Here is a 13,512-nt window from a genome sequence, read left to right on the forward strand (position 1 = left end):
GGAAGGAAGACACTCCATCTTTGCTTGGTCTTTGTGGTTCTCTTACATCAGTAGCAAGCTACAAGTCTCTCACAAGTCTGAAATCAAGTGAATACCTTGCAAGTCCCACAACAGAGATGACAAGTCCAGGCTTAACACCATCTTGAGATACACATAAGAAGGAAGAGCTTTGTGTTGTATGCATTTGGTTTATGTTCTATAAAATGACTTGCAATGAAGACTGCTAGTTCTGAGTTAAAAAATAAGCTGCTTTATTTTTTCTTTTCCTGGTTACCTGTGTAATGTACAAATTCTGTCCATTTTCATTCACCTTTTTTCCCCCAGAGGACTTTTCAGATTTTCTATTTTTATCTGGATTTATTTAAAGCTCTTTGTCAGGTACAGAATGTATAATCCGATGCTTATGAATGATTTTTAAAATGAAAGTTGGAAAACAGTCCCCTACTAAATTGCCATCAGCTTTGTTTCTCCTTGCACTGGCCTGGCCCTGCTCTAGCCACTGTACTTTTCTGCAGAGCTTTAAATATCTATCAACTCTTGCAGAATAGACAGGGAATCCTTAATGCCAGTCTTTATGGGCAAATAAATATTTACCTAAAATTCCAGCTTTTCATCTGTGTATGTTGTGTAGGACCTCAAATAGCATATTTAACCTATCAACAGCTTTTCTCAAGTTGACTCAGTGTTAGATTTTGCATTCCTGTTAGTATCACGGCACTGAAGAATCACACTGAAACACTCTTGCAAACTCTTGAAGTTGCATGTGAATAACAAATATAACTTGATCATATAAATCAAGCATACTTAGCAATTTTCAAATGGTGAGGAAACTCACTAAATGCTTTTGAGTGACCTGAATTACAGATAATCTTACATTATATGAGAAATTTCTTGCTGGAAAGATAGAGACTAAGGATAGTGGGGTTAGCACCTTGGGAAGTTTGAATTCTGTGTTTATTGGCAAGATCTCAAGGAGAGTGAAAAAGGGGAAACAAAAACAAAGTAATGGCTGTATTTCCATGTTAAAGACTTTTCTCATCCCTGTAGGAGTGCAATAGGTATTTTTCTTGGTAAGATAATACAGCAGAACTTCTCAAGTCAGTTTTCTCAAATTACTTACCATTGATTTAAATTATTGATAGGAAAAAAAAGAAAAAGGAGACATTTTTTAAATGTAACTGACTTTCCAAATCACCCTACAGTTTCAAAGTTTGCAACTAAATTTTTGAATTGCAAACTATATTCTTAATTCTTTGTAAGATACGATCTTATCTATGAATTTTGCTAATCAAGGTAATGCGTAACACTATGATTAGTAACTTTTTAAACAAAAGTTAAATGCATGTAAGTATGTTGTATTTATAAGTGCTAGGGAAAATGCTTTTTTGTGCCAAAGAAGTTTCATAAATTGTTTACATGAGTAGCTGCAATACAGGACAGATTTTTAATTATTGCTTACTCTTAGGTGTTTACAGTATGTCACTACATTCTGTAGAGTTTTAGTTGATTTGCCTCTTGTGATGGTATCTTGGCACTACTACTAAAAACTGGTCATCATAGGATGGGCTTGAAAGAAACAGGATTCATTCTTACCTTTACTGAAACTACAGGGAATGTAGCCTTTGTAAGTATAGGCTATGCATCTCTGGAACTTATGGCACTGTTGGATTTAGCTGGAGGAGGTTCAAAATACATATCCTCAGCTCTCTAGTCCATGCTGCTAGAGGTCACTGCATCCATGGCAGGGTACACAACTACTGATGCTGTTTTAATGCAGATCTTTTCTTTAAAGCCCTCGTGTGCCCACCCAGTTAATTTCTCTGTAATAAACTGACAGTTAAATCCTGTCATACACTGTCAGAATGCCCACTACTTCATGTAACTTTTTTTTGTTATCACATTAAGCACCTGTTCTTTCACGGCAGTTGAGTAACATTATTAAATATAAATTTATAAACTAGAGATGCATTTTTACTATAAATAAAATGAGGGAATCCGGATTCCACAAGTTAACATTCTACATCAGGGTACAGTGATTTAATGGGTCTTGTTTGCTGTTAAACACTTCTCACATTACATCAGTATTTTGGAGGGGGCTATAATCATGATCTTCAGTCATGTTCACTGATGGCTCTTTTCTTGGAGCTACTAGTGTGAAATTCATGTGTCATTCAACTGAAGTCTTTTATGTGGTCAGACACCACTGAGTTTCTGGGTTTTGTGCATGGGAAATCAGTTATGTGTGTCTTTCTCAGTTCTAAACATTAATCATTTAAAAAAAATTAAAATGCCAAAACTGTATGTTTTGTTGCCTTGACGTTCCATAAATGTTGCATGTAAATTAAACATTTTGTATCATCACAAGTTACAAATTTTTGTCTTTGTTTTAATCACGCAAGATAAAATAAGACCATTCAGTAAATTACAGTATTACTGAGCTTATAGCAAATTCTTTTCTTGCAAAATGGGGAAAGTCTGGTTTTGTTACTGGAAGTCATTCAGTGTCATCCAAAATCTGTTGTTATTCTTTTCTCTTAGGCCTTATTTTGTCAATTTATGTTCAAAAGTCACAGTGGGAGAACAGTGTTTAGTATCTCCTCTGGCAGCACCTCTTGCCTGCACCATATGCTGTAACATGGTACCTAACGTCTTTACAACTGCAGCATTTTTCAGCATGTGATGAATTTTCACCAAGACAGAACACATGCTGGGGTACCTTCTTCATAGTAGGATAGGACTGAAGTCCATTTCTTGGGTAAAGCACACCTGAATGTCAGTGTCTTAATGACCTGAATACTGAGTTGCTTTTGCATCAGCACATTTTTTTGTTAAAATACACAAAAAAGTAAAATTCAACCCCTTCATTGAAAATGCATGGAAAAAGGGAGGTAGAGTGAAGGTAGTTAAAAAATAATTAAAAAAAAAAATCATACAGAGAAAGCTCTGATTCAGTAACTGAAGTACCTACGGGCAAGTGAGGAGCTGCAGCTGCTCATAGCACGAGTGTGCAGCACACTGTGCAGACAGTGGCTGTGTCGACAGCAGCAAACTAAATATGCTCTTCCCTTCAGAGAGATGCATGGCTGAGTCAAAGAGGCATGGAAACACCTGTCTGTGCCAGCACACCTGGCCTTTCCAAGACAGGTGATCTCATAAAAACTGTGTATGGCTTGGCCCTGCCCAGGAGTGTTGTGGCAGTGACAGCTTGCACCTCCCAAAAACATGTGAGGGAGTGTTTCTCCAGAGCACCTGTACAGGCCGTTGTCTTCAATGCCTGGATGTGCTTTAATTTTTTAAGAGTATTACCCTAAACAAAAGCCACTGCAGTCCCTATCACTGTAGTCACTAAGCTCTCTTGGTTTCAAATGAGCATGAGTATTTTCTCCACTTTGACACAGGGAATTTTTCATTTAAAATAAAGAAGAAAAGAAGCTGTTTTATAATGTGCACTTACACAAAATATAGAGCTGCAAACAACAAACATGCCCAGAATGAAATATGTATCAAGCAGCAAGAATAAATAAGCATTTATCAAATTCATTCTGTATCAGTCTCTATATTGAGAAATAAATATATCAGACAACTGGAAGCCCAAAACATTTTTAAACAATAATTTTAAATATCCAGACTAAAAATTTAACACGGTGGCAGTCGTTATTCTTCATTGCTCTGTCCAGGCTTAAATTCTTTTTTTTCTCCTCCTTCCTTTCTTTTTCCTCTTTAGCTGCAAGAGAAGTCACAGAATCTTCAATGGTAGTTTAAGGGTGATGTGTATTTTCTTAGTCTTAATAAAAAAAGTTAATTTATCCTTCATGAAACAGTTAAAAATGAAGTTGTATTTAGTTACCAAATGTAATGGTAGAAATTCACTGTGAATTCTAGAAAACATCTTCACAGATTAAAATTTGGCACAACTTTCACCATATACTTTGACTTCATACAATCGGATGAAGGAGAACTAAGGACGTTGATTCATTTTTTCATTTAAGTGAGAAAAGAAAGATTTTCCATATTCGTATGTGCTGATCATTATGGCACAAGCAGGAGCAACTTTACATAGCCGTGGAATAATACCTGCCCAGAAGAGAAAGGAAGGTATTCACTATCATTTGTTTTCAGACCAAGTGCTGTAGTACAATTTATTGGTCACAATACATTGATACCACAGTATATCAGTGCAGAACTCGGATTGTATGTGTCCGTGTTCCTCAAAATATTAAATTTACTGGCTGTAGGTACTGCCAGAGTAATAACCTTATGCGCTCAGCTATGCCATCCTGTGGGGCCTGCCTGCCTCGAAACTGTTGTGTCTCTGTCCCTTCTGACTCTCCATGCAGGTGGAATACCTGGACCTACAGGGCTCCTGTGCTCCAGCACAGAAGAGGTGGCCCAAGGGCAGGCTGTGCCCACCCCTAATTACCAGTGCAAGCTCATGTGGGACAGGCAGAGGCTTATGACCTCTCAGGTGTGAAAAAAAAGGTTCATGAAGCTCCCAGTCCTGACATGTATAAAGTCAGGGAGGAAAGGGCTCAAGTACCAGGTTTATGGCTCAGCCCTTCAAGCCAATTCTTAAGTAAAAAACCTGGTTCCCTTGCCACTATCTCTTAAAACCTATAGCACCTCTACTAAAATGGAAGAATCCTGTTCAAATGTGTAATGATAGAATTTAAGTGTCAAATGTGTCTCATTACAGTCAACTGTGATCTTGTCAATGGAGTTTAGAAAGTGATTAAGTTTACCTACAGATAGGAAAATAAGGCTGAATCCACTTGTCCACACACAGCCAGCCATCTACTTCCACTTGAAACAGAAGGACATCTGTGGGGAGCTAGTGCAGATGAGACATGGGTGGAAAACTTGAGTTGCTTAGGAACAGCAGCAAGAGGCCAGGCAGTCTGCCCCTGGTCACCTTAGCTGTGTGTGGACAACTGAACTAAACTACTGGCTGATCAAGAGAACATCTCTAAACTCTGCTACTCACATGTCAAGACCTACATGTAAGTATCCTAATCTATTAACTAAATTCCACCCACATTGGCTAATAATACTGATACTTTGTGGTGTCTTGCATTCTGCTGGCATCTGTGCTCTAAAATATGCTGATCCTGTTGCCCTTGACATTCCTGGCCAGACTTAATTCTATTAGAGTTTTAGCTTTCTTTCCCAAGCTGATCCCTGGCTGCTTGGACAGTTTCTCTATGACAGGTTACCTGTCCTTGTTTCCACCCTCTATAGGCTTGCTTTTTGTGTCTGATTTTGTCCAGGAGCTCCTTGTTCCTCTATACAGGCCTCCTGGAGTTTTTGTCTCACTTCCTCTTTGTTGGGATACATCATTCCTGAGCCTGGAGGAGGTGATTCTAGAATATAAACTGGATCTCTTGGGCCTCTCTGGCCTCTCCAGGGATCTGCTTGGTAGAGTACAATGGTGCAGAGCCCTGGAGGGAAAAGTCTGCTCTTCTGAAGTTCCAGGTAGTGAGCTTGCTGTGCAGCCTTCTCATTGCCCCAAGGATCTTAAACTCCACCATTACACAGTCACTGCAGCCAAAGCTGCCCTTGAGATTCCCATTCCCCACCAGCCCCTCCTTGTTGGTGAGAACAAGGTCCAGCATAGCACCTCTCCATCACTTAGAGGACATTTTCATCAACACATTCCAGGAATCTCCTGGATTGCTTACGCCTTGCTGTGTTGTCCCTCCAGCAAATATTAGGGTGATTGGAGACCTCCATGTGGACAGGGTTTGTGAGTGCAAGGCTGCTCAGTCTTCCTGGTTGGGCAGTCTGTAGCAGACCCCCACTATAACGTCACCTGTCTCTACTCTCCCTTTAATCCTGACCCACAAGCTCTTGGTCAGCTCTTGGTCCATCCTCAAGCAGAGCTCCATACACTTCAGCTGGTCATTGATACAGAGAGTGACACCCTCTCCTCATCTCCCCTGCCTGTTCTTCCTAAAGAGTCTATATCCTTCCATTTCAACATTCCAGTCATCAGGTGCTCACCTGCTGACCTGTGATCCCTCTCCAGGCTCTGGACTTCTCTTGTGAGTACTGGCATCACATTGGTGAGAGTGGGATGGATTGAGGTTCCCCTCCCCTTTTAATTTAAAGCCCTCCTCACCAGCTGGGCAAGCCTATGGCTAAAGATGCTCTTCTCCTTCTCTGACAGATGGACCCCACCAGCCCCCAGGAGACGGGGTTTCTCAGTGTGAGTCCCATGGTCTGAAGCTCCTGAGCCCCTGAGCTGTGGCACCAGTCCTGTAGCATTTGTTACAGTAACGTTGTAGCTCCATTAACAGCTGTAGTCTGAGTGTGTTACTGCTCTACACAGAAGTTGGTCTAAGGCTCAGCTTTGGTACAGAGCTACAATACTGTATTTCTTGAGGGACAGTAGATACAATATAGAATAATTTAAAGATTGTACAGTAATCTTTAAGCAGTGAAGACTTGATAATTTTTTTATTTCAATAATGTTCTTATAGAAAGGTAAATTTTCTAAAACCTGAATTCCTGAGGGATGCTAAGCTTTACAGCCAAGAAGACCTTCCCATTAGGATAGCAATGCTTCTTCCAGCTCCACCTTGCAGGCTGCCCCTAGCACTAATTGAACCCACAGCAGTGCACCCCAAAGGTCGCCCAGGGAAGAGAGACATTCAGTTTAGTTTTGGAGAAATTTCTATGCATATGCCACAAAAAGTATCTGGTAGCTGCAGAGAGGAAATTAGGGTGGAGAGAACAGTGTATACTTAACCTATCACAATATCTTCTGTTTTAATTACCATATTGGCAACTAGAAACACAAGTTGCCTTCTATGGCTACTTAGGACACAACGGATGAGAATGCAAGAACTCCAGCTTCTGGGAAACCAAATCTTTTCTTTCTGACAGAGCACACCAAGTAGAAACCTTTGACAGAAATCTAGCAGGATCCTTGACAGCTACTGCCAAATATCTACAGATCTGTAAAAAATTATTCCATTACATTCTCCAAGAGAATATTCAATGATGTGGCTAAATCCATTGTGAATTACCAAAATGACTGGTAATTACCTCAGAGAGGAGTCAGACCCTTCTGGTCATTCCAGAAGTGCAACATTCCCTGAAAGATGTTAAGAATTAAAAGAAATCCTCATTTTGAGGATGAGGTAACAATGGGGGACTTCTGCTCCAATGCTGAATGTCACTTTTCTCGTCTTTCATGTCACATTTGTCAACTCTCAAAGACCCTCCGTTCTGGCCAGGGCAACTTGGTTATTCTATGGAAAAGACTCCTAAGCCTCGTGAGGTCTCAGGAATCTCCATGATCACTCCTTGATGACAGGAAGTCCTGATACAATTGAGCCATAATTTGAAAAGAAGGAGGAATAATATTTTATGCTGAACCTCTCAGGGACAACAAAGAGGTTTTGAGTTAGTACCGAGAATTAGGTCATTAGGCAGTGTTCACAGCTGCCAGGATTTGAAAAAGACATCAGAAAGTATTCCTGAGGGTTTATTTTCTGTTCTTTAAATATGCAGGGTTTAAACGGCAAAGATATTTTAGGATGGTCAGGGATTATCATCATCATCATCATGGCCAGTCTTCACGAACGAAGATTTGGGAAAGGTCGTTACCCTTCGAGCCTGCGCAGTGGATTTTTTAGGTGAGACACAGTGTGCGCTGAACTGAGCCCACCCTGTAATCCTGAGGTTCATCTGCCGGGGCCGAGCGAGCTTGGACAGTGGCAGTGAGGTCCTCAGGACGTAGGTTTGTTTAGAGTGACCTTCTCTTAGATGGATGGCCTTACAGGGCTGACGAGCTCCATCTGCCCAAAGGAGTTCCCTGACTGGGAATCGAACCCAGGCCGTGGCGGTGAGAGTGCTGAATCCTAACCACTAGACCACCAGGGGTCCTCAGGATGGTCAGGGATACATCTATGCTGATCAGCACATAGTCCAGGGCTAAAAAATGATCTTTGCCACAGCTATCAAAACTACTAAAAGACAGTCTTTAAGACAGTCCCTGCAAGAAGAAAAATAAAATAAATCAAGGAATTACACAGCTAAATGGGGTGTTCACAGTGACTTCATCATATCTTACTGAATGGCTCAGAGGAACTGAAACAGTACCAGCTACAAAGTGAACTGTGCAGAACCTTGATAGGTTCAGTGAGAATAAGAAAGTCATGTAAGAGGGGTGCACTCATAGGAGTAGAGATGAGACAAAATACAAGGAAAATTTAAAAACTATTAACTCATTAATTATTAACTTATCATTAACTCAATATATGTCAAGATTGCATTTCTCCCTCTGTTTAAACATAAAAATTTAACAAATATCCTACATAATGTTTCTAGTTTGCCAGAAAATTCAAAGGAAAAAATTCTTGGAGAATGTTTGTTGCATGACCCTGAATGTCTGAAATATTATACAATATTCAACATAATTACTCCCATCTAGCAAACAAACAAATACTAATATAATTGTCAAATCTTCCAGTCCTCTGCAAAAAACTGTGCTGAAGTTGGACTTCAGCTGAATGCATCATAGGACAGTATCATAGAATTATTTAAGATAGATGGAATCTATCCTGAGCCTAGTATTTCACAAGCCCATAACAGTATTTTATTCTGTAAATTCTTCAAAATACCTATTCCATTTTCAGACTTTTTGGGTTCTCAATAATGCATCTTCTTCAAAGACTAAGAAGGGAGACAACAAAGCTTAAACTCTGTTTCTGAGACAGAAAGAACCAAAAAGGTTGAGTACAGAAATTAGTATGAGATAAAGAACAAAAGTTAGGATGGCTATTCCTAAATATAGATGCTGCAACAGTAATGTCTGCTTTAAGATTTTTAGCACAGGACTAAAAACTGCATATAAGAAACTTTCTCAGAAAAACCTCTATCCTGTTGGTTGCAAACCTACAAACTATTAATTTTTCTTTGCACCAATTCTTTCTGAAAAACTTAAGAAATCAATAAAAGCTTAAGAAATCAGTAATTTTTTTAAATTTGAAAAAAAAACATTTTCTGAACTGAATCTTTTAGCACCATTTTTCATTGCCAATACAGACATACTTGTCAAACCCAGCCCCTTTGCTTTTAAGATAAATTGTATCCATCTCAAACAGCTATATCTTAGTAACTTGCTAAGAGACTACCAAAATTCTCTCTGGATATATGCATGTCTGTTGTTTTATATATACAAACTATTCCATAACTGACAGTGTTCACAGAGATGGAAATATTACATGGAAATATACAATTTATGCATGTTAACATCTGTAATCACTTGGTAATGATTAAAAAACTCTCTATTCCAATTTTTTTTTAGAGATATGAAAAGATTTACCAGCAAATAATCCAGTAATCCCATTGCTAGCGACAACTTTCCTCATAACTGCCCAGGTTGATGGAGAGTCCCTCTGTGGAACTTAATATAGTACAAGACAACAGTGAATCAAGGAATCCATACATTGCCACGCAAGAATATTTTTTGAAATCAGAGAGACTCATAGATGTAATTATTAGGTTTAGTTCCTTTTCTGTTACTTTTATCCATTTTATTTACACAGTATGTTAAATCCATACAGTATGCAAATACACAAGTTAAAACAGCATGAGATGGAAAAGCTTGTAGAAACACCTGGAGTAAGATATATGAACAGATACAATATTCCTTACCAGAATACAAATCCAGTGAAAAAAGTCAACTAGCTTTCAAATGAGCCATTCCCTCTCCATGACACCTTACACATGCAGCTAAAAGATCATCACAATTCAGTCTTTTAAATAAGAACTTGCTTTTCTGGTAAACTGAATCCAAAAGTAAGTTTTGAGAATTGTTATCATAAAAATGAATCATAAGACTGAATATAATAGTTAAGCTAGGACACTACACATTACATCTAAGTTTACAAAAATCAGATCTCCCCTAAATTTATATTTAAGGAAGTATAGCTCTAAGAGATGTGGACTGAAGTCCCTTATAGAGCTAAATCCCATACCACAAGCAACCTAACAGCAGCAGCATCCAGAAGCAATCTGCATTCCAGACATATGCAATTATTTTAAACAAAGGAAATTTTCTGTGCTATTTCATGTACTGCTTTCTTTGATTTGAAATACGAAAGTGGCCAAGAAATCTTTTTTCTAGATGAAAGTTAAAGCAGTGTCATAGAATACATTCATCAGGAACATCCCACAGCATTCAGAAACTGCAAAATATTTTTGCAGCCACAGAGAGACGATATGTAGATGCATAGTCAGTGTCCAACTCTAACAGTAACTGGATTTGGAAAGAATTCAACTGGTACAAATTAAAGATAACCATAATGAAATTTTGAACGGATAATTATCTGGTTAATATCAACCTAATAAATATATGGCAGCCACACGTGTTTCAAAGTGATGTTAGCAATGAATTCTTACATTCATCAGCACAAGAAAAAGACTGAATCACAATAACTATTGGTAATTAAAGCTTTTTTGATATTTTTCTGTTCTGCAATGAAACACTGATGTGTTTTTTCAAGAATCACACTAGAAGAAAATAATTTACCTGAGAGAATGAAACCTCACGCCAAAAAGTGAGCACTTAGTTTCTAAGTAGAAACTGTTCAGGTACTCAGCCTTTTTAATGGTCTGTAATCTTATAGTCGTGATCTAACATTTGTTTAAGTTAATGGAAGTCCCTCACTGGTCCAGGTCCCAAGCAATGGAAAAAAAAGTTTTTATATACAACTCGAATTCGCATAAAGCACAGCAGTGCTCTTCTGAAAGAACAAAACATAAACTTCCCCTTTCATCCTTTAAAGATGTTAGGACATTTACTAATATGCCTTCAAAAATAATTCTTTTGAAAGAACATGAAAAGAAGGTAAAAAAATACATAACCTGAGAACAGTGCTTTCTTTATCTACCCTAATATTTATCAAAGGAATATTGTTATGAAGAGCAAGTGGTAGTGAATGTGCAAATATTTTATCATGTTATTTTAAAGTCTTTTTCATTAGATCACTGTTCACCTGAATGTTTTATAAGAAGTTAATTTTTTGCCTATTTAAATATAACTTACTTCAATCATAGAATTATGATTGAGTTGGAAGGGACCTTTAAAGGTCATCTAGTCCAACCTCCCTGCAATAAGCGGGGACATCTTAAATTTGCAACTGGTCTGCCTAAATGTAATAGTTCTGAATTTATTTGTTTCAATTGTATACTATCTTTTCAAGCTCAATTGTACTGAACTCACACCTTTTCCTTTTTCCAAGCGATTAATGAAATATTGTATTGCCCTAGGAGATAAAAAGTATCTCATGGGATATTACAATTTGGAGAAGAAAAAAGGCCTGAGTCATAGAATTTTTAGGTAAACTTCAGAGAAGAGACAAAACCTTAAAATTCCCACCAAAAGTCTATATACCCAAACACTAAGTTTTCAGAAACACTAATTTTCCCAAACCTTGTAGGTTTTTTTATTCTTACCAGTGACTTACTTTCTAAGGTCTCACTCTCCCAAAGTGCAGTCTGTCTATGTGTTTTCACTACGTCAAATGGCTGAGTTATGACAGCTGCAATCTATCAGGAAAAGAAAACAATTTTAATGTTAGTGCACAAACAAAATTAAATTTAAATTTTTAAATTAGAGTGCACACAATTGAAAACTAGATCCATATTCCAAGCACATGATAGTATTAAGTCTTGTATGTCAGAACACTGTAATTTATTCAGATTTATCTAATCAGCTTGAATGCCAGGCCATGTGTGTTTAAAGTACACATGCCCCAAAACATAAATTTCTGAGAGAATCACCTACAATCATACCTCTTTTAAATAGTTTATCAGTAATAATAAAGAGTAGTACTAGAAATTATATACTTACAGAGCCAGATGCTGCTCCTGAAGTAAAAGCAATAAGAAATGTGGGTTCATGTGCACCAACTTGCTTGCACATCATCTTCTTGAAACGTTCATAATTATACCAGTACATTGCTATGATTACAAAAAAATAAACTTGCATTACAAGAGATTTTTATGTAAAATACAGAAATCCTTTCATCAAGTACAGATGTAAGAATTCTACTGTGGCAACAGAAGCCAAAAGAAACAAGAGCTGAAAGCATAATAAGTGTCCTCTGTGCTAACCCATGGACAGATTGCCCTGTTCCCCTTATCTCCATATCCCAAATTTAATATAATACAAATTAGCCTAATCATTTTGTCCTTCCCTCAAGTAACCCCTATCTTAATACAATCTAAATCAAGCACTATAAAACTCACATTCAATTTAACATAAATTAAAGTGTAGGCTTATTATTCACTATGTTTTCAGGCATATTCACATTTTCATTGATCTCACTAATTCTATGAAAATGCGTGTCATGCAAAATGAAAGGTTGCTCAGGACTGCTTCATACTTTTCTGAGGGACAGAGTGTAAAATTTAACTCTGAGAGAACCAAAAAGTACAATTTTGCTCCTTGGAATTACTAAGAGGAGAATGCCTTTGTGAAGACTGTCTAAGACAAGTCTGGCAAACAACTTTTAGGAACAACATCTGTTTCTTTGACTGTCTGCTGAACTAAACTGCACTCTTTCTGCTTTCTAATTAAAACTCCAAGCTATATGCTACCAGGCTAAATTATAGAGTAATTCCTTATGGCAGCTGGTCAAGTAAATACTACAAATGATGGCTGCACATCCTGAAAGGTAACTGTGCCTTGGTCAGCACCGAGTTCTGAAGGCTGTGCCAGCAGAAAAAAGTATTTTCTTGCCACGAAGACTGCCAGAACATGTGCCTGGCCTCAATCATTTTGCAAAAGCAAAAGTAGGTAGTATCTCAGAAGGCATTCTCAGGGTTTGAGGAAAACCTACTACTGAAATGTACAAAACCCTAATTTAATATAAATTATCTAAATCCAAAACTTTGCTTAAGAACCTACAGGACTCATTTCCCTGAATATCTTTTATATTTACATTGTCTGCCACACTACTTAAAGAATGACTCAAGTATTATTGTTAACCCAGTTCTTGTGTTTATAAAGATTCACAGCTCAAGTTTTATTCAGTCTAGCTAGCATCCCAAGGAACATGCTTGAAGCATATGAACACTTGGCTCGAACACAGTGGGATTCTAATGACTCTGTGCTGCTTAAGACATGTTCTACCGCTCGACTGTTTTCACAGAAGAATGGCTTTTTTCAATACAAATTGTTACACTGATTTTAATTCTTGAGATAGCTAACTTGAGCTACCTGCAGAAAAGCTGTAAACTGTACTGTAGGAATACGAGAGACTGCAATGCTGTCGGGGCATCATTCCAACTTAAGAGCTAAGATTAAATGCACTAAAGGAGCTCATCATAACAGACAAAGAGTATTTATAAGAAAAAAATTATCAGAAAACACATTTGAAAGAGATATTAGGCAGCAATAAACACCCTTACCTTTATAAAATCGGAGTTTTGCGGCATTTAGTTTTTTTAAAATACATTGTCCTTTACTCATGCATCTACTTGCCTGCTCACTTTTGGCTC

The 13,512-nt window shown here is 37.8% G+C and overlaps 2 protein-coding genes across 11 annotated transcripts in view; one reads left to right on the forward strand and one right to left on the reverse strand.

Annotated features, from left to right (window-relative positions):
* Nucleotides 1-2,368, forward strand: part of RUNDC3B (RUN domain containing 3B) — a 51,469-nt gene extending 49,101 nt beyond the window's left edge. The window contains exon 11 of the mRNA XM_027727666.2: nucleotides 1-2,368. Within this exon, the coding sequence (XP_027583467.1) occupies nucleotides 1-146 (146 nt within the window). The 3' untranslated portion in view covers nucleotides 147-2,368.
* SLC25A40 (solute carrier family 25 member 40) overlaps nucleotides 2,366-13,512 on the reverse strand; it is a 22,809-nt gene continuing 11,662 nt past the window's right edge. For 4 of the 10 annotated variants that reach the window (XM_039379695.1, XM_027727670.2, XM_027727667.2 and 1 more), the window contains exons 9-12: nucleotides 11,861-11,970; nucleotides 11,475-11,556; nucleotides 9,329-9,409; nucleotides 2,366-3,724 (exon numbers count right to left, since the gene is read on the reverse strand). In XM_039379695.1, coding sequence (XP_039235629.1) covers nucleotides 3,603-3,724; nucleotides 9,329-9,409; nucleotides 11,475-11,556; nucleotides 11,861-11,970 — 395 coding nt within the window. In that variant the 3' untranslated portion in view covers nucleotides 2,366-3,602. Of the gene's footprint in view, nucleotides 3,725-3,847; nucleotides 4,075-4,118; nucleotides 4,829-9,328; nucleotides 9,410-11,463; nucleotides 11,557-11,860; nucleotides 11,971-13,512 lie in introns of those variants that run through there. The other 6 variants (XM_039379700.1, XM_039379712.1, XM_039379715.1 and 3 more) reach the window with 6 other exon arrangements.

Source organism: Pipra filicauda, unplaced genomic scaffold (assembly GCF_003945595.2).
Source record: "Pipra filicauda isolate LSUMZ 115617 unplaced genomic scaffold, ASM394559v2 scaffold105_size2325265_pilon, whole genome shotgun sequence".
In the NCBI taxonomy this organism is placed as follows: Eukaryota; Metazoa; Chordata; class Aves; order Passeriformes; family Pipridae; genus Pipra; species Pipra filicauda.